Below are 26748 nucleotides of genomic sequence, written 5' to 3' on the forward strand. Positions count from 1 at the left end.
GTTTCCCGAGTAGGCTGCCGTTCGCAGAGCGGGGAGCGGCGGCAGGGCCGGGAGCCCCTCACCCTGCCCCCCCGGGGGAGCGCGGCTGCAGGCGCTGCGCGGCTGCGGCCACCTCCGCGCCTCGGGGCGGGAAAGGGCCGGGCCGCGTCCCCACTGGCGCGGAGCTTCGTGCTCAACTTTCTGCGGGTTCCTTGCCGGGAAGGAGGCCTGGGGGTGCTTCCGCGCCAAGTTCCCACCGGCCCTTCCCACGGCTTCTGTGAGTTTTCTAAGTTTATCTGGTTGCACGACAATTAGCCACGGGTCGTCACTGAATAAAGAAGAGTCGGACGTGCGGAGGCTTCAGAGGGATGCAGAACGGCGGGCAGTGCGGGGCTCCCGGGCCGGCTGCGAATTCCCTTGCATTTCTCCGGCGATAGCTCAGAGACTCTTTCTTCCCCTATGTATTTTCGTGGGGAGGGGGTTCGGACACAGACGCTTCGTATCCCAACGGCACGGCACCTTGCCCTTTTATTTCATTCTGTCATTAATTTCTGGCCAGAGGGAGCTACCTGCGGGCAGCACTGGAGATGCTCTCCCCGCGGCCCCGCAGGTCCCCCGGGGGTGCGGAGGGCGCCGGGGGGTCGCGGGTGCTCCCGACGCCGCGCTCGGAGCCCGACGCGCCGCGGCTCCCGCGGCACTTCCACGGGGCCACAGCTCCCACTAGCGGCCAGCGGCTGCCCGCCGCAGGGCGAGCGGCCCCCTCGGCTGTCCCCCTCCGCCGCTACCCCGCGTTCTGCCCGCTCCGGCGCCCACACGCTTCCACCGCAGAAGTCATCGGCAAAACCCAATAGGGGCGGCGGTACCGCTGCCCCGGGAGCTGGTACCGGGCTGGGAAGGCTGCTCACTGCGACAAGAGCTGTACCGACGCTAAACACGGGTGGTGTAAATGGCATAGTCGCTCCTGTGAAATTAAGGTGGTTACCGAATTTCTTCCAGGAGGGATTTCTTGCCAAGACAGTATCTGCAGAAAGGATTAAAAGTTAAATCCCAGTAAATTACCGCTCTCTTTTCTGCCATTTCCCAACCTATTAGTCGAGGCATGCAAAGAACATCCTACCAAAAACCCTAATAAAGAGCCAATTTCGCATAATTTTATGCCTGAAGAAATATGTGTATTCACTTAAAAATCGGCTTCGTAATGGTAGTCGGCCGACTTTTAGACGAACGCCAAGAAGCTCTTATAAGGAAAACAACTAGCACTGTAATTTATTTCCCGGATAAATTTTGGAACCCAGTGTTCTCTTTCGACCCCTTTTAAACTAAACGGGTGTTTTAGCCTGGCAGAGCCCGCTCTTCCCGCTCGCAACAGAGAGGAAAGAAATTGGAAGCGCGCTCGAAGCCCCATAGATTTTGAGTTAATTGCGTTCAGTAGTTCTCTAATGGAATCTACCACTCAAGAAAACAAGGAAATCAGTTTGCTTTTCACACAAAACATCGAATACGTTTTAAGTAAACTGCTTAATTAAATTTAATTTGCAGTGAGGAAGGAATTGCAGATCCGGCGACGCAATTTGGTGGAAAAGGATCTGATTCCCGGGACGGAAACTTAGCACTCAAGTGGGAGCTTAGGTATCTATGCACACCGAGGGGCATCAAAGGAGAACTTCACCAGTGAGGGGAGGAAAGTACTTAATTATTAAACTTTTAAACAAATGTGTGGTGTGTAGCCAGTCGTGAGGAGATGTAAACACGGAGCCTGATAAATGCTTCCAGCGACAGAGACGTGTAAAATAGGTCTACCTCATTTTGTGATGCTGCTGCTGCTTCTGTTTGTTTAGAAGCAAAAGGTTACGAGCGGTGTTTTGCAGAAGTGGTGAGTAAACTGTGACCTCTAACTCTTCGTATCCTTGCTTTAAGTAAACCAGAGGAAATGAAGAGCCCTGGTATTGTCTGAAAATATCCTCTTGTAGCTAAATATATCCCACGGTTCCTATTGTCCAATGCCTAATCATTTTTACGCAAATACAGCTGTTTTACTCTACTGTCCAGCATCCTACCGATGCACACTGTAAGAGTATAAAAAGCCACGTTAATAAAATATTTTTTCAGTAAAAACCAAGACAAAACTGGGCGCTAGCTTCCGAGATAACTTAATCAACAAAGATTAAGATATTCAAAGAAAGGCGGGCTCGGTGGCTACTCTGCTCAGGTCACCTTTTTTTGGCCGAGGAACCGGTCGCTGCGGTTGGGTCGGGCCGCAGAGGTACTTAGGTTCCGAAGAGGGCCGGGCCGGGCCGGAGCGGGAGGCGGGTCCGGGCCGGGCGGGGCAGGCGGCGCTCGGGGCTGCGGCGGCGCGGAGCCCCTGGGCAGCCGCGCTGCCACCGCGCTCCTTCCCGCCGCCGGCTCTGCGCCGCTGATCGGCCTCTGCCTTTCCGTCTCCCGTCCAAGAAGCGCCTCGGAGACGGGAGAAACGGGCGAGTAAAGGCTGGGGACGGGGGTTTCAAAGCGAAAAAGACGAGCGTTCGGAACTTAGAAATCGGCTTCGGCCGCCGCTTCTCTGGGGGCTGTTTCGGGAGGAGGTCCCAGCAGACATTTCGGGTTTCGCAAGGAGCGCGGTTTCCTGACAGACGAGCGCACAGGGAGCCGGCTCTGGGGGAAATCCTGCCGCGGCCTGCGGGGCGGCGCCGCGCTCCCACGGCGCCCGGGCGGCCCGGCTCGGCGGGCGCGGATGGACGCACACATGGACGGATGGGTGGATGAGCACTGCCAGCGAGCAGGTGAGACCTGCCTGTCCCTTGCCTTTACTGAAAAACTGAGACTTTGCTGTTTGTGCCGCTTAAACTTTTATTTCCAGTACCTCACGCTGGCTTAAAAATATTAAAATCTGTTCATCACTGAATAACCTCTTTCACCTTCTTTCCAACAGTGATGTCGACATTAATTATGTAGATACGGGCTCTGGTACTACAAAATCTATAATGAAGGGCAACTAATCTGAATGGGAACAGGACTGGGCCCACAATTCCTGATATTCATTTCAACATCAGCCTAAACATGAAATTTTTGAGATGGAAAAGCTCACCATAATTCATCATTACATTAAAATGTACCCATTTTGAAAGTCAAAAAATTGTATCTCAATGGATACAATTACTGCTAAAGTCAATAAAGAGAAACGATGATTGATGCTTATTCACTTAAATGAATTATCGTTTGAACAAAAGGCCAAGTGTGCCAGATACCTGCAACAGCTCTTAATATATTATTCACAATGCAACAGTGCATTTTCTGCACTTATGGTAGAGTAAGCATACATCTAGATGTTGATTTGCCTTCAGCAGGTCTGTTTAGAACTGTAGTTTTGGTCAACATATCTTAGGAAATGATCTTCCCTTCTCCCAGATACAGCCATAGAATTCAAGCAGCCTTGTAATAAAAATCAAAGACATTCATATATCCAAACCATGCATTTTAACTGTTTGATTTGACTTATGCTGATTCTCTGCACCAGTCCTTGAAAACAAAAATATTTACAGTATTCTATGGTGTGTGATATAAAGGGTAGGAAAAATGACCTGGGATCAAGCTTCTGCTACACAACAGGCCTTTTATTGTCAAAGGGGATCTATGTCATTTCAAGAAGAGCTGATGCTGAGGTAGCACAACCCTTGATTCTATGTGTCAGTCTATGGAAGATGATTGTAAGCATGAGGTTGTTTAGTACAGAATGTTGTTTAGTCAACAGAAACTCAGCACACTTCAGCAGACTAAGAAAATGGTGAGGTGGAAAGAGTGGGATAACCCTGAAATGCACACATGGCAATACCAGCATGAGAATGGAACAGACATGCATGAAAGTCATCGTTCAGCTCCTGCTAGACTGGCCCATCAGTCTGAAACGATACCAACCTGGGCACTTCAACCATATCCTCCTGCCCTGGAATGAGTCTTAGGCACACAGGCAGCTCCACAGCTCTCTTCTGAAATAAATCCCCTCTGTAACACAACCTGGAAGGTGTTTATTGACTTCAATTTCACCTGCACTTGCACCAAGTTGAGATCTAGCAATGACAGAGCTAAGGCCCCAAATGCTCTGAAAATGTTTAATGAAATACTCCATGCAGTTAAAAGTGAGTAATAACCAACATCTCCATATTTGGTGTACATGCAAAAAATGGCAGAAACTCAATCCTGAGAGCATGTTAATAGCATTGCAAAGAGGGAGTGATCAGCTTCAGGTCAGGAAGGACATTAGGGCAAGGTGTATGAGGTGGCACATAGCTCAAGAGAAAAGGAGACATCAAATGTTAAACCTTCTTTTTCAAGACAAGATAGGAATGGATGAACTGTTGATACTTTAGTGAGGTTATACATATGAATGCATTTGCTTGGCAGTTTAGACATCTAACGTAATTGTCTATGCTTTGCTAAGCTGCAAGGATGCCATCCCTCCAATACATTTCTCAGGAGTTAGCTTTCAACTTGGGCTTGGGAAAAATATGATAAATGAACATATGAAGTTCAAACGGCAGTTCAGCAAATCACCAAAGTAAGAGCACATGTTTAACGTGCTGTTCTAAGGCCTTCCATGCTCCCATCTTTGCCAGACACACTGTTTCATATTATAATAACTATTCAGGACATTTATGACCAAGTTTGGGAACACTAAGATATCTTCTGTTCCCATATAAGGGAAATCAATACTGCACAAGGCAGGTGGCAACGAAAATGCCTACCTGCCTCTCTGGGATGGTCAACAACATAGAAAACTCCAGAACAACCCAAAACTTGCCTAACCAAAATTTGAAGTTCAAACTGTAATGAAATAAAAATTAAACATTGAACACAATCACCAACAGCATTTTCTCTATGCAGACACATGCAGGTGGCTTATGGTTAAAACACTACGTGTCAGTCTGTATTTCTGCATACTTTGCATTAAAAGGATACATATCCCAAGTTCTTACCATCAAATGTCAACTTGCCCCCTTTCCAAACTATATGCATCTATAGTTTTCTAGAAATCAACAGTATCTCTGAAGTTCTACAATAATTTTAAAAAAGAAAAGCCCACAGCAATGCAAATATCACATTCACCCACACAAGGTCTACAAAGATGTAAGACAGAATGCCTTAAGTCAGCTTCTACCCCAACAGAGGAAACCAAACCAAAGACCTAACTGCTTTTCCTTTTTTTTTTTTGAGGGCAGGGGAAAGAGAAACAGGTAGTGAAATGTGGAATGGCAGAAGAGGCAATCTCATGAGGAATGGGCATTTTGTCCACAAGATAGTCTGAGGTGGGACTAAAAATAACCTGGTAACTTCTAAGCCTACACAATATTAAATGCAGAGAACAAATGTTGCTCTTTAGCAGCAAATCATGCGATGCAGAACAAAATGCTTGATACCACAGCTGCATGTAAGATTATTTAGCTTCTTGCTTTTATAACAGGAAACAAAACTGCATAGGTCTGTTTTGAGTATTGACTTTTAATAGCTTGTTTCTCATAAGGGAACAGGGGATGTTTTCTGCTTTAGAAATACAGGTATCAGTTGATCTTTAAATACAGCCTGCTCCTGCCAACAGGTCATGTACATGATTTATTTGGCTTCAGCTTTTGTTTTTATGCATTAAACAACTTTCAACCTTCTTCTGTCATACAATATATTGACAAATTTAAGTACAGTAATAATGTAGGTATTTTACCATCTTCACATTTTCTTGACGTACTGGACAAAGCAATACACATCAGTCTGCTCCCATGCCCCGGTTTCATACAAAGCTTGTTGAATACTGCTTTCAGCAGCACATTCAACTTGCTCCCACATTTAATTGGCTAAAGCTACAGAAACAGACCCTTTGGGAATATCAGGAATTACTTCCAACTTTGTCCAGTGACATTCAAATGCTCAGGCAATTACTGGTAACTGTCATTTTGTGGTTACTACAGATGTTACACGCTGACAGGAAAAAGAAAGTTTTAGAACTGGACAAGCTATAGTAATCTAGGTTTTGGTAGAGGAACTACATATAAAAAGGGGGACCTAATATATATAGTTTTTAATCTGTAGTTTCATTTTTCAAAATAAAACCTGTATATATAAATGGATAAGATTCAAGATCTGTATAATAGTTGCTCTCTGGCTAAAACAATATATTTAGACAGAATCTCACTTTCTGTATTTCAGTTCAAATGTACTAGCCAGTCCAGTCCTTTGGGAGAAAAAACTTCCATTTTTAAATCCTTCAAGTTCCATCCGATTCATTATATGGTAATGACCTTAACTTATACAATAGATTATATTATGGGATGAACTGAAGGGGTTTAGATATCGGAAGTATCAATCTGGGTGCAGTAAGCCAAACAGCCATTTAAACATGATACGACAGCTGAAATAAGTCTCTGTCAGAACAAAAACCAACATTCATAAAAACAGCAGCAGCCATCAATAACATTCACAACTGCAGGGATTTTTTACTGTGTGTGATTTTGCATTTTAAGTAAAAGCCACAATAGTTTAAAGCAAAATTTAAAAAAATATCACTATAGTCCTGAATTTAATAATGTGAATTGTCACTCTTATAGCTGTTTATTGAAGTGTACTAAAAAAAATTTACTTAAACATACGTATTTAAGACTTTAACTTTATTCAGCAAATTGGTTTATTTACACAATGGGGAACGCTGGTTGAATGCTGTCAATGTAATAAAAACAAATCTAACAGAGACAATACTGAACTCTCTCTATGTATTCATAGCAGAAATGACAAACTATTTCCTTACCTGTATCAGGAACATCAAGCGCAACAACGGGACAGTATCATAGGACACTGATTTAACAATAAACCACAGAGGTCCAGTAATACTATGGCAATTTACTCATGTATTTACTGACTTTAAAATAAAAACATTAAAAGTCAGCAATACCCAGTAAAAAGTTCTGTCAATTATCAGAGTCAAACTCTGATGAGTAGGTCAGTAAAACCTTATCAGATCATCCACAGTTCATAAAGTTACATGAGTTGCTTCAGACCACCAATACAGAAACAAAATTGATGAAAACAGATTATCCTCTAAAAAGCAACGATGATCTGATAAGGGTTTAACTTAATGGAAGTTAAAAAAAAATAAGAATTGCAGAGCACAGCCCCTATTAGAACAAGCTAACTTTCATAAAAGACAAAAAAATTTGAGAGAAAGAAAAAAAACAAAAAAACACTTCAACATGAAGCTACCATACAAAGTTTTTTTTTGTTTTCCTGGTTTTTTTGTTGTTGGTTTTTTTTGTTTATTTTTTTTCTTTTAAGAGTTCAGAGTTGAAATTTAATCCTGGCTTTTTAGGGAGAAGGACAGTTTTGGCCTAGACTTTCCTTTGCCCAGGATAATTTTTTGCTCTTCCTTTTGCTGACGCTGTCTCTCTTGTTCTAGTTTCATCCTCTCCTCATGAATCTTTCTTTGTTCTTCAACAATTTTCAATTGTTCTTCAGCCTATACAGGAAAATGGTAAAATTTAGGCCAGCATATTTTGTAGTCATAAAAGCAATTTACAAGTCTATATTAACTTCCAAACAGGTGGAATCCTGCATAAGTATGTAAGCAGTTCCACCTGAGCTGGGTGCCATAGTTGGTTTCAGTGAAACCATTTATAAAATGGTTATTTGAATTGAGTTTAAAAGAAACACTGAGAACTTACTACAGCTAGTGTATCGAAATCTGGAGTGTTTACATGCCAAGTTTTTCAACATTGCTTTGGAAACAACACATTACATTTTAATTAAGGAAGACATTAGATATATACAGAAATTGTCCCAACACTTGTCACTTGTGTAAGCTGAAGTACCATACACGCATAACGAAATCACATTATCTTCATGCTGAAGTATCTCTGCTCCAAAACCCATCTAAAAACCCCTCCTAATCCAAAACCATCTTCACTTGATTTACACCTAGTCAATCCTTACATTGACCTATGGTTCTTACAGCACTCCCAGTGGTCTTCTAAAGGTGCTTATTTAGTTCATTATATCAGTCAATACTTTAAATTTTCCATTTGTCCTGTTTCTACCAGAAGAGGTTGAGAAAAGGGTAAAACAGAAAGAAATCTAAAGTAGATGTAGCTCAAGCAGATTTAAGAAGCCTCATTTTTATATGAAAGAGGTGTAATTACTTGGGCAATTGAAACTGACAGAGTTCAATCAGGATTTAGAAGCAGCTTAGTTTGTCTTGTCATCAATTGATTAGAATCAGCTAAATCATATTGAATGTTTTCATGTGGCAAGCACCTGATTTAAAAGGGCTTAAGAAGACCAACATAAGTTAGACTTTCCTAGCTTACACATCTTAAGCTTATGCTGAAAGATCCTTTCAGCACTTCTATATCAACATTATACTTAGAATCAAATCTAGTTTGTACTTGTCTCGCTCAACAAAACAGAATTAGTCAAACAAAGCTGAACATGTTTGTAAACTTACTTCAACCCTCCCCATAAGATATAGTTAAAATGTACTTTTTAAATTCTGAAGGCAGCCATCTCTTCTCTGAATTAACTGCATCCAAACTATTTACCATCCTAGTGTTGCTGCTAAGAATCTGGTCTTTCATGCTCAGGGAAAGGACAGCAATGTTACTGAAGGAACCAGCAATACAATACACAGGCTTAACTCTAGAAAAGGTTGATTTGTTTATTTTAATTGTGTTGCAAATCTGGCAGAGACACCTGTATTTCCCTATAGAACAGTTAACAACACCTTCACATACCAGTTTAGCTTGTGCTTCTGCAATTTTTCGATTATTCTCTTCTAGTATTCGTTCTAGTTCCTCACGCTTTGCACGCTCTTCTTCCTAAAGGGGAGGACAGGGCAGGATGTTAGTAAAGTAAAATACTCATTTCTGCACGTTCACTAATCTTTCTCAGAATTCTTCTGTGAACTGACTTAAAGTGGCAGCTTTACAGCCACCTATTTTGCCTCACAACGGTAAACTGTGCAGCCACTAAAACTGGTTTCTAGCACTCAATTTAAATCATCCCGCCCAGTCCAAACAGCAACCAACTAAACCCTCCCTAATCACAGAATCCTGACAATTTATTACTAGGATTTTAATATCACACAAATCAACAAGGACAACTACAAAAACTGGATAGTATTTACCAAATTAAAAAGTAATATAGAAAATATAAATAAAGTGAATAGTTTGTCTCACCAATTAAGTATACCTACGTATTCTTTACCTATACTCCTTTAATCAGCATTAAAAGTTGAATATTTACTGTCTTGTCCAGTGTCCTGCAGAGTGTGCTCCTCGGCTGCCATACGCGCCAGCTTCCTCTTTAAAATGATTTGTACTGTTAGCTTGGCAATACCTGCATCAGCAGCTCAACCATTTATAAAGAAACAACATACAAGGAAGGCTGAGCTGAGGAATGCAGATGTTTATGGTAAGAAGGAACAAAAATATGTAAATCATTCCTAAGGCAAACAGTTAATAAGAAAAATACATTTACTGTTAGTGAAAAATACAAATGGTAATCCATACTTCATGGAGCTATGGGCTTCTTTCATGGGGAGAATGGACTTAACATTCAGTATTTTGACAATTTTAAGACAGCTGAAACTGTCTGCAGTATGAACTTGGAATTCAGGAGTCCAGGGAAGGCAAGATCAGGAAATAAAGCCTTGTAATTGTTGTTTTCTTGGTGAATTTTATGGAACTCTGTTATTCAACTCAAATATGAAGACTGCGTGAAAAATTCTGAAGTGTTTCAGTTCACATAATATATATCCAAATTATTTTTATATTTGGAGGATTTAAAGTTAGCCAGAGGTTTGTGTCTGTGTAAGAAAAAAAAGTTAATACGAACAAAGCAAGCATATGAAAACTTCTTACTATGACTAGTAACCAGCTACTAGCTAGCACACTTCACTCCAGGCATGGAGGTTCATTCTACATTACAAAGAACTGGTGGGACTTCTCCACATGACAATACCAAAAACACTTTTTTTAAAAAAACAAGTCATCCATCCTCTACATATGAAGAATTTGCTGACTATGAACATGTAAATTCAACTTAAACTCTGATATTAAAGTCTGAATTTGCGAGAAAAGTTTATAATTTATTTATTCTTTTTAGTACTTATTGTAACTCAGCATTCCATTTAATTTGATACCATGTGACTGACAAGTCACATCTAGTATGAAGGGGAAAACTGCATTGCTACTGTCTCTCCTTTCACAAGCCAATCAAAACATTAATTTAAAATAAACTGTGTAGGACGTAGAGAGTGAAAAAAGCATTTAACACTTATGACTATTTAGCACAAATTTCCTCTACGGTTTGAAGTTTGTCTTGAAATTTCTGGATCCTGGAATGATTGGTGCAGGCAGGCATCAAAGCCTTTAGTAGCAAATTACTGTCTCACAGAAAGACATTTTCAGCTTCTGCTCCAGCTGCCGATTAAAAACCAAAACAAAACAACAAAAAAAAGGCCCCAAAAACCCAAGTCACACGTTCAGCTTGACTTCAGACAAGGGCAACCTGCTCTTTTATAACTTCTAGGGAGAAAAAAAGGAGTTGTTAGTAGTTATTAAAAATGGATATAATGATTTGGACAGAGATCCTTCGTGAAGACGTGGATGGGCTTATGCTCGAAGTCCCAGAATTAGTCCAATGTATGCTCAAGGAAAATGTTCATTTTAAATGAAGAGTAAGAAACCTATTTGTTAAAGACAGGTACTGCAGCTCACTGCTGGACCCTGCTTTTTGCCTGGCTGAAGGCAAAAGCCTCTTACAGTCTAGGTAAACAAAATGAAACAAATGAAGGATACATAATAACATATTTTTTAATACCCTTCCCCAAAATGAAAGGACTGCTGATAAATCCTGCAGCCATGGCAAAAGTTTCAAACAATTCTGAAATATATGTAGGTCAGTTCCATTAAGAATCAAGTATCCTTGTTCAGGTTTTAGGAGAGTAACTGTTTAAATACCAGTGAGCTCCTCTGAATAGGCTAGAAATTAAGTTTCGCAGCAATGCAAGTTTATATGAGAAGGGAATTAGATTTGCTGTATTCCATCTCTTTCTGAACCGAACAGGAGGCACAAACCGACACTGAAAGTTTTGCCATGGACTGTCTCTACTTTCCAAACGACCGAGCGTTACCTCTCTGGCTTTTTGTGCTGCAAGTTCAGCTTGTCGCTGTCGCTCGAGTTCTTCGAGCAACTGTTTTTCCATGATGCGCTTAGCCTCCTCCACCCTGCGGAGAACCTCTCGCTCAATCTCATCCTTTCTTTTCTCCAACTCTTCTTCTACGCGTTTAGCTACAAGTTCTTCCACCCTTCGAGCAGTTTCTTCCTCTATGAGTTTCTCTTCAATTTCTTGTTGACGACTGCAAAATGCAAACATGAGGATTACATTTTTCATCAGTAACATTGGCACTGAAACAAACTCCTTCAACACACAGAATCAGCTATGCTACTGAATACATTTAAAGAAAGTCAATCTTCAGGCAGCGCTCCTGTAACAGGGAATCCATTCAGACCATTCCATAGTTAGTATCTTTCTCTGTAACAACATACTAAATTGAAGACAACTTATCATCCTATTTCTTGATCACAATTAGAGAGGGGAAAAAAGGGAAAAACCCCAACCCATACCAAAAACTATAACACCATGCCCCCCTCCTTCAAAAAATCCAAACCCCACCCAACTTTGACCATCATTTACCCTTCGAGAGTTTATATGGTCTCAATTTTAAGCCGCATATAGCAATAATACCCTGTAAAATCTTGCCTTAAAGCCACCACCTTAAAGGCACCAAACTATCTCCAGTATCTTAAAATAGAAGACAGCAGTACAATTCATCTGGCATTATTATGGGCTTTGGGGAGAAGAATCTTGTTTTAAACTTGATATTGAACTTCTGTTTCAAATATTCCATGAAGTACAGAACAATCTTATGAAACTTTTCTGGCCTGTCAGCAACATAAATCCAAGATTCAGATGAACAACTACTGCTGTAGTATCTTAATATCCTGTCATTTTCAGAATGTTTGCATTTTACTATCTCATTTGGAGATATCTATCTTGTCTGAAAAACAACTAATTTAAAAAAAAAGCTACATAATTGCATAAGAAGTTACATATAACTTATAGATGACCCAAGGCACAACTTGCAAATACACAATAGGAGATGTGAAGTATGAATTACTTATCTAGATAACCATGAGAAATACAAAGGTGAAAGCCTCCCAGTTTCTCCTAGTCATGTGTCATCTTTTCAAAACTACTGAATTACATGGATCTATTATAATTACTGAAAGAATTAGATCTCTTTCAGTAGAAAGTTTTGGAATCCTCAACTCAATCACTGGCCAGAGAAGACCAATCTTAATGTTACAATCCTCAAGAGATAGCAAATTTAGCTGGGGTATATTAGACAAGTATTCATTTTACCAAATGGACACAAAGTATCTTGAAGTGATTTTTTTCTGATTTAAAAAAAAAAAAAAAAAAAAAAGCAACATAAGGCAAACAAAAACCTAGACCACTCCCAGAAAAATGTGTCAACCCCACTCAAATAAATTATTTTATTTTAAAAGGTCTCCAGTCCCTCTTATTCACCAGCAACTATTCTCACCATCCTGAACCAATACTGCTTAGTATACTTAAGAGGCTAGAGTGCCAGAGAAATAAATTGTCATTAAGTTCATATTCTCATGTTTTATTAAATATTCATAGCTTTACATTTAACATCAGGAAATCTAGGAAAAAAGTTAGCTAATTGAATAAAGATAGTGCATAGTTACAAAAATACCATTGCATTCACGTCTGAAAAACATTTTCAAATATCCGCAGCAATTGACGATGCACTCAAATTAAGCACTGTGCCTGCACGTTTCATTCTTCTCACTCCAACAAACTCCAATCAAATTAAATGAATGAAATGTATTTTCAGACTTACAGGCAATGACATTACAATGGCTTAGACCTTATTAAGAAAATAAAATTATAAACACAGATATAAATCTCAGTGATTTATTCTGTATCATATCAACTATTTTTCTTTTAAATCATATGAACTTACAGCATTTTATAATTTTATCATTCTGGCCTACTGAATTATGATTCCAGAGGATCAGATAAGTCACTAGTATAAAAAACTATTTTTTGTATGATCCATTTACTTCTTAAAGACTAACTGTATGAAATCTGGAGAAAAGAAACAACTTACATTTTACCAAATTTCTGAGGGGAAAAAAGTCATACATGCAAGGCAAGGAAATGAGCACTATAAGAAAAGGCTGAAGTTATGCTGTTTCTTGAGATTTGAACAAGACATGAGAAGAAGAAAGTCAGTTCCAATTTATGAACTGTCCACTAATGGATTCAGTCAGAAAGGAAGCACTTCTTTCCTTATCTCACATGAATCTACACTAAGATACGTAATACAATTTACAGATGACTTACTAAAATACCATACTTCCCTACTCGAATTTTCATTGCTTTTTCTTTTTATTATTTAAAGTGTATTGTAGAAGTATCAAAATTATATATTCAATCTTTTCCAATAATGATTCTTCCTCTAACATCTACTATTCTGTAGCAAGTACTGTTGAAATACCATATTCCTTCTACACAGACTTCATGAGCTTTTTAAAATTTCAAAGCTAACTTCCATAGAAAATTTACACATGAACTAAACCAACTCCTAAGTACTAGAATAAACTATTAATTACATTCTCAAATTTTTAAGCACATTCCAGTTCTTCTTTGTAGATATGCACAGAATAGTTTTCTTAATTTAAGTACTGAATAAAATTCTAAACCACAAAACAAGGATCAGTATGTCAAAATATGTCAATTTTCACATGTTTGCATTACTGTGGAAGTTTCTGACTCTCAAAACTCTGAAGTTATCAAAGGTGATTATCTTCAAAGGAAAATGAAAGTGACAGTTTGGGCCCAACAAGCCCAACAACTAGTATTTCCTGAGAACGACGATATGGCTTAAGTAAAGCTCCACCTGAGAATTAACAGCACCACTTGGCTTCATATGTACAAACAAGTGCTTTTTCTGGATAAGGTGGTCCAATGAGCAAGGGTAGTGTTCAAAGTAAAAGAACCACCTGATTATAAATCATTCTTCTCTCTACTGCATAAAGGTCTATTTTATAACTTCATATGCTGCTAAACATATTCATGCATCCCCATCGTTTATTAAAATAGTATTTATATCTGCAGACTTAATAAATAACCACACTCCCCATAACATAAACTGAAAAAAGGGCAAGGTTTCAGATGAAACAAGTCACCGGATCTCACGGTCCCATTTGGCAAGAAAGTAATCCCACAGTGTTAATACAGCAGCTGCACAGTGTTCCTGGAAACCCTCACTCGAGCACCTCCAGACACCTCCGCTCGACGCGTAACCAGCTCCACGCCACGAAGGGGAGGGGCGGGCGTGCAGCAGTGCAGCACAAAGCCTCAGGGGCGCCGAGGCCTCCACCGCACAGGGAAGTTTAGGAGCAGCGCAGGAGGGAGAGACCAGCCACGGCGGACGGGAGCGGGCAGCGCCGGCCGAGAGGGAGGAGGCGTGCGGGCGGCTCCGCACGCACCTGGGGGAGCCGGGCTCTGAGAAACGGGCGGATGGCGGGAAAACAGGCACTGGCCCGGCCTCAGCGAGGGCCCGAGCGCCTGCAGCCAGCCCCTAGCCCACGGGGAGGGAGAGGCCCGAGCACTTCCCTTCCTCCCTCATCCCTCACCACCCCCTCATGCCCAGCGCAGGCCCGGGGCTCACATTTTCCTCTGCCGCTCGAACTCCGCTTTTTTCTCCTCCTCCTCCCGCTTCTGTTTCTCATCCAGGCTGCTGCGCTTGCTCACCGTGCGCCCGAAGATGTCGATGCGGTCGGGGGGGGAGGAGGCGCGGTCGCGGTCGCGGTCCCGGTCGCGCCGGGAGGAGGGGGCCGTATTGGAGCGCGAGCGGGAGCGCGACTCCCGGCGCCGGTTCCGCTTGCTCTCCCGGGACTTGGAGCGCTTCCTTGCCCGCTCCTTTTCTCGGGAGCGGGACCGCGATCGGCTCCGGTTCTTCTTGGCGTGCTTGGAGCTCTTGGTGTGCTTGGAGCGGGATGAGCTCCGGCTGCGGGACCGACCCATCCCGGCAGAGGAGAGAAGAGGCCGCGCCGGCGACCGCTTGACCACCCCCGCCCCCTTTGCTAGCGGCGCCCGGGAGTGGTGCGAGGAGGCTCTGCGCGCATCAGCACCGCCCTGGCGGGCCCTTCGTCTTCCCCCTTTCCACCGCTTTGCGCTGCGAGGAGAAGGAACAGGCCCCGAGAGCGGGAGAGAGTCCGGACGCAGCCAAGATGGCGGCCCTGGCTGAGCAGTGACTCTCCTCTCCCGCCCCACAATGCACCGCGCCGTGCCCGAGCCGTGCGCTCCCCTCCCCGCCGCCTCCGGCGCCGCGCCGGCGGAGCCCGAGCGCACTCGGCAATGTCCGGCAGCCAATGGCGAGCGCCGCTCGGAGCGGGCCCGCGCCGGCCGAGGGGTCGCCTCCGAGGGAATTGCAGTGTGTCCCTTGATTGAAAGTTCTCTCAAACATTGATTACTTTATTTTTATTTTGTTTTGATATGGGGAACAGAGAGAATTGTCACTGCAGATTAAGGAAGTTGCGAAAAACTTCCTTAATCTTTCACTAAATTGTGAAAATGAGTTTTTGAGCACTATGAAGACCCACCCTTAAAGGGAAAGAATCACCTGAGATTCGTAGATGTTCAGTGGTCGAAAGGAACGACAAAAGTCAGAGGGCTCGCAAACAACCAGAAAGTTTTATCAGTGAATTACACACTTGGCAAAGAAGTTAGTAGGTTAGTCCCTGGTCTGTTTTCCTGGTAGTTTCAGTGTGGCACAGGGAAGGGCTGTCTTGGTCGTATTTAAGTGTATTTACCTGTAGACATTATTGTCATTTGTTAGCTACAGGTGTGTAGGCATAGGGGAGTATGAGCTCAGTTGGTATCCAGGTCAGGCAGAGAGTATGAACTCGGAGGTTCTATAGCTATCTGTGTAGGACGCTTTTATCCCAGTTCTGCCACGTAATTGTTAGCCATTTCTTCTACGACAACATTTGGAACTGATGTTATTCTTTATTTCAGTAAACTGGTGCAATCTATAGATAGTTAACCTCATTCCTTACTCTGAGCCGCAATTTTAGCTCCTTGATATCTTTCACAACTTGTGTGCTTTGTTAATTTTTTTAATATAATATTTTAATAATAATATTTTTAATAGGTCTGCATTTTTTCTAAGTACTTCTACTAAACTTGCAAAATATTCGTTTAGCCACTGGACATAATCCAATCTCACTAAAAGGTCTTTCCTTCTAATTAATTTGATTGACTTGCCTTCTTTTTTCTCGAAGGAAGATGTTCTTATTTTGAAATTCAGTCTATTTAATACCAAAAAAGAAATCAAATGGAAGATGCTTTCTGACGGGTCACTGTGCAAGTAACAGCAGAGCAATGGACACGGTGAAACCTGCGCGGCCGGAATTCCAGTGCCACAGGCTCTGGGCGCTCTTGATTGTCCCTAGCCCGGGGGAAGCTTATGCAACAGGTAACTAAGGAAGTTGATAATCAGACCTTTTAGCCCCTGACCGGGTGGGTGAGTTTCTAGCTGGCACCTTTCCTGCAGCAGCTTGTCTGCAAGTGTGTACTGGAGCTTTTAAATTCACACGGTACATCAGGTTCTGGATGAAAAATGGATCATAATTTTGTTAGTACTACGTGTCATAGTGGATGTATCACACTTGACCTGAAATGTAGAAGGGAGGAAGGGGCAGAATTAATTATTTTACAGTCACTTATAACTTTAAATGAATTTTTAAAATATTTATCATAAACTGAGTTTTCTCCTTGGTAAGTCATTATAATCTGGACCTGTATTTATTATTATTTTATTCCTATTTAGTAACATTGACTCATCAGAACCATAAAATGTAATATGCAATATTTTGTGAGAACAATTAATTATGATATTGTGTAGAATTAAGGAATTATATAGATTAATGCAATAATTTTCCCCAATCCATTATTGCATTGTTCCATCTCATTTTTTTAAAGTTTCAAATTAATAAGGACACAAGATTTTTAATGCCTGTAATAGCTTGAGATCATTAGTCTATATACTTTTTTATTTATGAGGACTAAATTCTAGTATTTCTGGAAAAAGCTCCTTGTCCTCTTAAAAATACATTCCTAATAGATGAAAAATTAGTAGAAGAACATTTCTATCTATGAATTCTTTTATTTTTAAAGTTTGGTAGTTGTTTGATTGCTGGGGTTTTGTTGGTTTTTGTTTGTGTATTTGTTTTTTAATTATCCTAGCCTAATGGTAGTAATACATTTCATAATAGTAAAATATTAATATTTAGGGTTTTTTTTCCAGATATTATTACAATTGATATGGAATTGAAGTACCAAAAGGAACTTTTTACAAAATACTTAATTTAAAAACTATTTAATTACATAATTTAATTTCTTGTTTTCAATTAATTTAAAATTATGGTAATTTCACTTGTCAGTTTCCATTTGAAATTTTCAATATTTGATTAAGGTAATGCAATTTCTTTTTATTAAATATTAGAATTTTGAAGTTTTTAATCCCATGTAAGTACATTCCGTTTGCAAGACATACTGAATTTCCATGCACTCTCATGTTTTTGCATTTTTTCCCATTTTAATGTATCTCCGTATATTAAAATGCATAATTTGCTTCTTAAAATGGTTACCTTGGAGTTGGAAAATAGCTTATTTGACAACCAAATGGTGGTGTAATTAAAACACCTCGCCCTTCTTTACCTTGGCTACTGTCATCACATGAAATCTCTCAACCATAGGCATTTGGGGGTAGCTCCATGGTGATACTGTGTTCTCATAATCTCCAAATTGTACCTGCTCTTGCTTGCACCACCACTTCTGTCATTAGCTGGGTCAAGAGGGATCTTGGGAGATTAAAGGTGGATTATTTTGGGTTCTGCTATTGTGGCACAGCTGGATGTGAGATCTTTGTAATAGGTCTAAAATAGGAGAACCTCTGGAGGGCAAGGAGGGGAAGACAGCAAAAGCATAATAGGATAAGGTGTTTGGTAATTTGCTGTCATCTGGTATAGTCTGCCTCACAATAGTAAGAGGGCAGAAGTAGCACAGAAGAGCTAAGGAAGAAAAGGTGGTTTAAATGTGTATTGGTTCTTTCAAAGTAGCTGTTTCAACCAGAGTTTATTACAAGGTCAGAAATTTTGAATACAGGTGTGGGGGGGTTAATTTTTATTTTTTTATTCCAAGTGAGTCAGCGCTGGGATTCATGTCATAGATCACAGAAGCTGTACAGGAGTAGAAGTTGTATCACTTGGTCACTTTTTAATGATTTTTTTTAATACCTAATGCTGGAGTTGCTTGTTGTGGGTATGCATTTTCTGTCAGGTGCTTTGTTTCTCTTTCAGCAGCTCTGTGGAGTTCTGAACTACTAAGCTGCAGAGGTAGGGAGATGAAGCACCTGGGAGACTGGCAGAACAGCTATGAGGAAGACATGGCAGGAGCATGGAACAGTTGGCAGAAAGAGAAATATCCTTTCTAAAACTTTAGAGAATAAGTCACCAAAACTCTGCTTCAAAGGACTGTTAAAATTCTTTAAGTGAAAGAATGTAGAGGAAATGCTGTAAAATGAGAAATTAAATAAATGGAAAGAGTTTTCACATGGTACCTATAAAGGAAACTTCAGTAGATTGTATACATAAGTATAGTTATTAGGTAAAATAACTATTTTCCTCTTTTCCATATGTTCAGATGATAATCATGTCCTTGGAAATGAGCAATACTATACAGAATGCAATACTATACAGAAGTGTTTTGTAATTTGAATATGCAAAAAGGCACAGCTTGAGTAATCAGGACTAGTATGTGTACATACAAGATTCTAATTAATTTAAAACAATATCTGGTTTCTTTCCCACGTGGATTTAGTTTTAGAAAATAAATAAAATTGTCAAATTTAGATCAATATGTGAATTAAAAATTAATTATCAGTGTGGGAATTTAAAAATTACATTAATTATCAATGTCAGAGGAAGTTTTATTTTTTTTTATTATGTAAGCCCACTGACTACGTTTTTAAACATTTGGACTGTTTTTTTTTCTGTCTACATTGAAGAAGGGAAAGGAAGAATGGAAAGGAATGTTCATTTGCATGCTTTGTTTGCAGTTCCTGATCTATTTAGGTCCTAAACAAAAGCTCTTGAATGCTATTAGAAGTGGTGAACATAAGTTCTGATCACAACTTGAGACCCTGATCTGCAAACCATAGCAATTCATAGTAATGCACCGTTTTCTCAGTATTTTTTTTCCAATATCATTAATACCATGTGAAGTATGCACATTTAAGGCCACATATAAGAAATATATATTGACCTATGGCTTGGTCCACTGAAGTTTGGCAATAAAAGAAGTTCAACCAACCTTCCTGAGCAGCTGCATAATCATAGAGTTACTTTAACTCTTTAGGCATGCTCTTATTTATCTGAAGGATTTCATAGCAATTATAGTTCTGGTATGTGTGACTAGGGATTTAAGCCAATCAGCAATGAGTTGAGGTGTCATCTAAGCCTCATTAGGGACTGATCTAATGTGAGTACTGGGATAATGCCTTTTAAAAAACCCCAAAAACCACGAACAAAACAAACCAGAGTAGCAATGAACACTGTTATTCAAAACCAGGTTGCTGATGATTCAGTGGTTAACATAGTGGTTAGACTTGTTGGACAAGCAGGAAAATGGGATTCAGGTGTGTCCTCATTCATATCAATGTCTCTTCCTTCCCATGACCGTATGTTAATCACCAGCCTAATGTCTAGGCTTGAGGAAGGTGAGAAGGGAGCTAGGGGCAAAGTTCCCCTCTGTGTCCTCACAGATTTCACAAAACAGAAAATGAATGTTCAGAGGCAGGAGGCAACATGTTGTAACCTAATGTCAGTGGCACTCTGGAAGCGGGCGAGCAAGTTGCTCTGGATTTAAGTCTTTTCAACAGACTGGTTTTAAATTTTGTTCCATAATCATGAGAAAAGAGACGGCGCTAACCTGAGAGCTGGATCACAAAACTTGGCAGGTGCTGTAACTGCTTAGGTGTTGTATAACATTTCCCCTCCCACGGCAGCTGTGTTTCAAAAGGACTGAGTGTGTTCTGTTCTTCAAAGACTACCGTAGGCACTGCCTTCAGGAGAGGACTCCCAGTTTTTGGCTCCTGAAGAGATGAAGATGCCACCTTTGTGGTGCTGACTCAGACACTTCGGCTTTAACACGGGGACAGCCACGCCTCCTTGTACAGCACTTCCTCTCGGCTTGGTATCTCCTAGTTAGCATGTGTATTTGATGAGTTCCTAAATTATGTTTAATTCTGAAAAAAGTATTTGGATTAAATACTGGCTGTGAAATTTTTATATCCAGAATGTTTTTCATATTTTATCTGTAACCATGATTTTTCCTGTTTTGTTTTTCCTGCTTATTTATTTTATTTCTTTAAACACACTAATATCTCTAGTAGTACCACTTTTTGTATGAAAATGACTGGGAGTGTTTACTTTTTTTTTTTCTCCCAGTAGTCAAGAAGCAACTTGTTTATGATAAAAATAGGGTTACAGGTACAGAAAAACATCCTACCTACACTTCAAAATTAAGTCAATGTTACCACAATTAATGGGAATTGACCCTGAAGCATTATTTAATATTTACAACTATTCTGTTGAAATTTTATCAAAAAAAGGCCAGATTAAACCTTTTTTTTTTTTTCTTCTACTCAACATGCAAATTGATGAACTTTAAAACTTGTATGTATTAGAGTGGGCAGAAAATAACAGTTATGCTTAGTTAAAAAATATAAGACATGAGCAAGCCAGTTTAGCAGGAAGTCCTCTGAGTGCCAGTTTCTGCCTCCTGTATTCACAAAAGTAGTGCTTTGTTTTGCAAGTTGATTTGTTAATTAATTTCCTTGACTTGTTAGGTTAAAGGTTGAAGGAATAAAGTTTCGGGGCATGATGCAATTTTATTGTAGAGTTTTGTTTTAACAGAAATTTTACTTTTGAACTTTTTGAGAAAAATCTCACTAGGATGACAAAAGCTGAGACTCTGTACATGTAGATGTCTTTCTTAATGATCTGAAGAGTAATAAAATACTAAGGAGGAGAGACATTTTGAAGTCTATTCTTCTGGGAGTTTTCATTTGTGTGTCTCTTCACTCTTTTTGGAAGGCCAAAAATACTGTGCATGTGTTATTTTCCTCTAGTATTCTTCCTTATGTTTTATTCCTAAATTCTATCAGTAGTAGTTGTTTGCAGATTATTGCATATTTTTTAAACTATAGTTATAGCAATTATGCAGGTCAAACTGAATAGTATTTTCATGAGGGATCTGGCTGACTTGCCCCTGCTGATGATCTACCACAGAGCTGTAACCATAGCTGTGACCTCAGAAGTACTGGAAAAGGGCTATCTTGGTGATTTGCAAAGCTCTGGTCACTGGGCACCCTCAGCATGCATAGCATCCAACCCACTATTTAGATGGTGTCCTGCCACACTGCACACAGCTGCACACTCTGTAGTGTCTCTACACAGTCTTTTTCATCATCTGTCAGCCCAGCTGGGCACTGATTTCACAATGGGTTTGGTTCATTTGGGTCTAAGATGGCACTGTGTTAGAACAAAATCAGCTCCTAAATGCATGGAGTATCTACTGCCCAGATGTACTATTCCAGAGATACCTGGCATTCAATGTCTATGTGGTTTCTGGTCATTGACAGTGTTTTGTGTTGACATACAAGTTTGGTAAAGTTGTTTTCACATTTCTATCACAGATGCTAATTGTGGCTTTAAGAAGTCTCGGGATATAATCTTGGTAATGTGGGAAACAAAGTAAATGTGGAATGGAAAGCACATTTCTTTATCTCTTACCTGCATTTTGAATGGATGAAACATATGCTTCTATTGTTTAAATCATTGCAATGTGTAGTGTGGTAGTATATTTGCATTTGGTCAGTTCTCTGTATTTTGCTTTGTGTCCTATTTTTTTTTAGACGAGGAAGCAGGTAAGGGAAGACAAAATGCCCATACAATATTAAGACATTTGAAGAAATACTATGTTAAACATCGCTTTTTAAAGGAAGGTACTGCTGGTTGTGAATAAGAGTGGTAGAACATGATTGTGTAGATGAAATGGTGAACAAAAACACAATAGCATTTCAGCTAGAATAAAATCTTGGTTTTGCTGTTGAAGCAAATCTCTTAAACATCAGTTTGATTTCATTTGGATTGGGTTATTTTTGGATAAGACTAAGTCTAAAAAAAACCTGAAATATGGTATGTTCTGTTTGAACATAAGCACTTTTTTTACTGTGAGGGTGACCCAGCAAAGGTTGTCCCAGAAGGATTTAGAGCATTCATACTTGGAGATATTCTGGGCATGGTCCTGGGCAACCTGCTGTACGTGGTCCTGCTTGAACAGGACAGACTGGACAAGGTGGCCTCCAAAGGTCCTTTTCAGCCTGAACTGTTCTGAGTTTCTGTGATATCTGATGATGTGTTCTAGAGCTCTCTTCTATTGGGGTTGCAGTCTGTAGGACTAGTCTGGAGCTAGTGGAAAGTAAAGCTCTTGCCAAAAGCAAGTCACGTGGGCATGCAGTTCTCAGCAGCCACTGTTGTAGTTCACAGGTTTTTTATTGCAAAGTGCTACTTGCCAATGTGGTAACATCATGTAGAGCTGAGTTAGCAAGTCCTTTGGTGTTGGTTTCTTTGCTTGGGAGCACATGGGGAAAAAAGACTGAAAGTTGATACAATTACTTTATATATTGGATTTGTACAGATGTAGCCCCTTAAGACATTTTTTGCAGGCTACAAGACTGTGGTATTTGGCTGCCAGCACCTGAGAGATAGGCCCCAGGCCAATCTAAATGTGTATAGCATTGGAATATCTAGTTAAGCTGAGTGTATAGACATTCCTGCTAGTTGCTTGATGACTTAGCACATCCTAGACTCTCTTAATTTAGCTCCATGTTGGACAATTATGTATTCTTTATGGCTTGCCAAAGGTAAGTAGAAGAAATGAGCAGAGGAAGATAATACTGAGGCTGAATGGCACAGGAGTCATGGGGAGAGATGAAAGTATTGCACTAGATGATGGGGGAGGATGTATGCAGCCTAGGATTGGTATGATGAAGGTTCATATGCACACTCAATTCTGGAGCTCCTGCTGTGTATATTAGGCAATGAAATAATGCACCGACATGCTCTGACTGCTCAAAACAAGACTTCCAGGGCAAAATGCCATCCATGCTTACTCACCCTGCTGGATAGCATTGTCTGCAATTTTTTCTCAGGCTGTTTCTACAGGTATTCAGTCTTGGTGGTGCAGAGAGACCTGGAATTCTCTAAGAAGCTGTACTTCAGGAAGCTTTGCTGCAAAGGTGACTTTGCTGCATCTGTATAAAAGTGCTGCTGCAAAGAGAAAATGTGAACAAAAGTCTGGAGCTTCCCTCAGGCTTGGAGCCAAGAGCAGGCTTGCAGTTGATTGTGAGACATCTGTCATCAGCAGGAGCTGCCAGTAGTGGAGCTGGGGGCTACAAATGAGAATGACAGAAGTACATGATGACCTAGTGAAAGAAAAGGATTTTCTAGGACAAAGGGTAGTAGTTCATGATAAGAAGGCAAAATCAACCACATAGAGGATGATCAGGTGTGTGGTGGGGGGTGGAGGGGTAACTGAAGCCAACAAAACCACACCAAGATATAGACTGTGAGTGAGCAATATTGGGGGCAGATAGTAAAATGCATGGGTGAGAAAGGAAAGAGCTTGGTGGGAGAACAAATAGGAAATTAAGAGCAAAAGAGCCAAGAAATGAAGAATGCAAAATCCCTGAAAACACACTGCATTAAGGGAAGGAAAAAACCCCACAAAAATGAACATACGCTATATACATATATGTACTCTAATTTTCTTCATGGTCTCTTGCTAATGTCAGAATGAATGTTAAACAGTTCAAATGGAACAGTGTCTGAGATGAATTCTTTTCAGCTGTACGTCTCCTAGGCAAAGGTGTGAGAACTGCTGATCTGTTAATTTTGTTCAGATCACATGAATGTGAACACATTGGAGATTTGACTTGGTCTTCCTCTCTTCAAATATAGAGAGAAAAAAAAAGGAAAGAGAGAGCCTTGCCTGGGAAGAAAGGGAGGGAACCCATTATAACTGAGAGTCATATGACAACCTTTCTGGAGATGTGTTGAAATTTCCCATGGGAGGAAGAAGAATAAACAAAGGTCGGTATTACTAATAAAAGAAAAATAGTTGGCAACCAAGGAACCAATATTTTTTTGATCACAGTGTTCTACAGAGCTAGCAACAGAAACAATACCAGTTAAAAGCAACAGGCCAGATGCATGTTACTTGCAACCCTACCTGTTGTTACACCAGGGTTGTTTGCCTGTTTGCCTTGCTGTCCTGAGAGCAGTGCTCTGCAGGAGAATAAATATGTCCTGACTTTTCACCTTTGCTGCTTTATTCCTCTTATGACCACAGTGTTCCTGAGGGTTTATTGTGTTTGACTTCTCATAGCTATTGTGCAGCAAGCAAGGAGTACCTATTATCTCTGCTTCACAAATGAGGGACAGAGCCTGCAGGAAGGCAGTGCTTGCAGCTGCACAACTTATGGCAGGCAAGGGACTTTGCAAATCACAGGCCAGTAGCTTTCTTTGCTCACTTTGTGAGCTGACAGAATCAGTCGTAGAATATTAGTACTGGGAAGGAAAGTAAAATGTTTTTTCTTGAGCAGTCAAGTTTACCTATCAGGAACTAAATGAACAAAGTTTGCTACTGAAAATGAAAACTTTAAAAAAATCTTCAAATCATCACTTCAGCATTTGCAATAGGAAATCCATATAGCCTTGAAAAATAAATTAATAATGAAATGCCCGTTTGCATTGCAGCAAGACCCTATTTAAAAAGAATGCAATCTCATTTTAAAACTGACAAAGCCTGTTAAAGCCAAATAGTAACAACCATTATTATTTATTAACAGATAGGTGCATGATAAGCTTGACAAAAGGAGGTTATGCAGTGCTCTGGTCATGTTCCCAGCCCGCCTGACAATGTGGCTACAGCCCTTACTCTGTCTGCCCTTCCTCAGAAGTAATCTCACTGAATGGCACTATCTCGTTTAGCTCTGCCACGATGCAAGCAGTTGTTCTGCATTCTCATTGATCTTATCTTTACTAGCAGTGATTTGTGGGAAGGTTTGTTCCTCGATCACCAGGGCTTACATAAAAACAGCATGCTATGGCAAGTAACCTCAGTGCAATGCTGAAAGTGACTGAGAGGCAGTACTCCAGAAAGAGTCCAGGCTAATGCTGCTGGGAAGAGTTAGATTGTGTAACATGTACTCAGTTGTCTGGGCTCTAGAATGGATGGGCTGGATGTTCCCAACACAGCAATTGCTGTACTTCTATAGGGACTGTAGCACACTGCTTCTCATCTGCACGAAAACAAAGCCCTGTGGCTAGATCTTCTTTCCTGATTGTTTTTTCATTCTTTGTTTCAGTGATGTCCATTTCTTATGTTACTACATTAGGGTATCTACAAGAGCTTCAGGGTTGTCTTTTTTTTTTTTTTTTTTTTTAAGTGAATTTAGAGTTTTTATTCTTTTTTGTATCTGTGTTTGGCATCTCTGTTCCCCAAAAGGGTTCAGTCTCTTAAGAATGCTGTTTCTTGTTAGTTACTTCAGAGAACAGAAGAGAAAAAAAAAAAAACAACATTACTTTGAATTGTAAAACTTTTTATTACAAAAGCATTATAAATTGAATAGTGACTTTAAGCATAGTCATCTTTTAGAACTTGCTGCATAGGAGTGAAATATGCCATGCAAATTGCTGTTTCTAATAACATATGTTGTATTTTTTTAAAGTAGGCTTGAAGCTTTATGTTAAATATGGTTTTGTTATTGAAAGAAAGCCAAACCTGAAATGGCAATGATAGCTGACAATGATAATTTTTGAGTGGTTATTGTGCTGGGACCTTTGTATGTGTCTGTGTGTGAAACTGACTGTGCTTCATTCTGTAGTGTTCCTTTATGAAAGGAATTTATACTATAAGTGAAAGTAACTCTTCTTACTTCTGACATAACTCTGCAATGTTGATATCAGCAATATTTTTTCAAAGAGGTCATACATTTATCTTTCAGTAGACATCTGTGTGCAGCTATTTAAAAATGTCAAATTCCTGAATTATTATGAAAGCAATCAGTTGAAATATCCTATTTTTAAGAGTGATATGAAAAACAGCATGTAGAAGTGAAAATTCCCGAAATACTGTATTTACCTTTTCAGTAACAGCATTGCTTGTAAGAAATAAAACAGCTGCATTTTAGTTTCCTCATTTGTTTTTAACAATGCATCTCAATCTCCTTGCAATTCTTTGAAAGGAAAATGCAAGAAAATTATTGAAATATTTTATAGTAGTTCTCTATGTGGTTTATTGTCCTTTGTCTAAAGAGTGCTTTTGCCTGTTTCGAAAGAGGATAAAGAGTTTTCTGTATATGTAGATACTTTGGTTAATGCTCTAGCATTGGGAAAGCCATTTTGAGGGCTCCCTGGGATGCACGCAGGGAGGCTGGCAGAAGGTTCGCGCTGCCGCGGGCGGACGCGGCCGGCGCGGCGGTACCCGTGGTGCGCGCTCCGGACCAGTAG

The 26748-nt window shown here is 40.2% G+C and overlaps 1 protein-coding gene and 1 long non-coding RNA gene across 2 annotated transcripts; one reads left to right on the plus strand and one right to left on the minus strand.

The window, feature by feature from the left end:
* The first annotated feature begins 2312 nt into the window (after nucleotides 1–2312).
* On the plus strand, nucleotides 2313–26433 carry LOC116184295 (uncharacterized). Its single transcript, XR_004149058.3, has 3 exons — nucleotides 2313–2756; nucleotides 2906–16586; nucleotides 18472–26433. It is a non-coding gene; the product is annotated as an uncharacterized LOC116184295 (long non-coding RNA).
* Nucleotides 5450–15375, minus strand: ARGLU1 (arginine and glutamate rich 1). The gene is made up of 4 exons (XM_021530223.4): nucleotides 14778–15375; nucleotides 11141–11366; nucleotides 8739–8822; nucleotides 5450–7468 (listed from the first exon to the last, which is right to left on the minus strand). The coding sequence occupies exons 1-4, from the start codon at nucleotides 15131–15133 to the stop codon at nucleotides 7304–7306; spliced, it is 831 nt and encodes a 276-aa protein (XP_021385898.1). The 5' UTR covers nucleotides 15134–15375; the 3' UTR covers nucleotides 5450–7303.
* Nucleotides 26434–26748: the final 315 nt, after the last annotated feature.

This window comes from Lonchura striata, chromosome 1 (assembly GCF_050655825.1).
Source record: "Lonchura striata isolate lonStrDom1 chromosome 1, ASM5065582v1, whole genome shotgun sequence".
Classification (NCBI taxonomy): Eukaryota; Metazoa; Chordata; class Aves; order Passeriformes; family Estrildidae; genus Lonchura; species Lonchura striata.

Bases quoted from the DNA above. Each gene is read 5' to 3' on its own strand.
- ARGLU1 (XM_021530223.4), bottom strand. From the start codon at position 15,133: ATGGGTCGGTCCCGCAGCCGGAGCTCATCCCGCTCCAAGCACACCAAG. The intron at 11,367-14,777 runs GTGAGCCCCGGG...TGCATTTTGCAG, and splicing joins TTCGAGCGGCAGAGGAAAAT to TCGTCAACAAGAAATTGAAG. The intron at 7,469-8,738 runs GTATGTGAAGGT...TTTCCTGTATAG, and splicing joins CAGAAGCACAAGCTAAACTG to GCTGAAGAACAATTGAAAAT.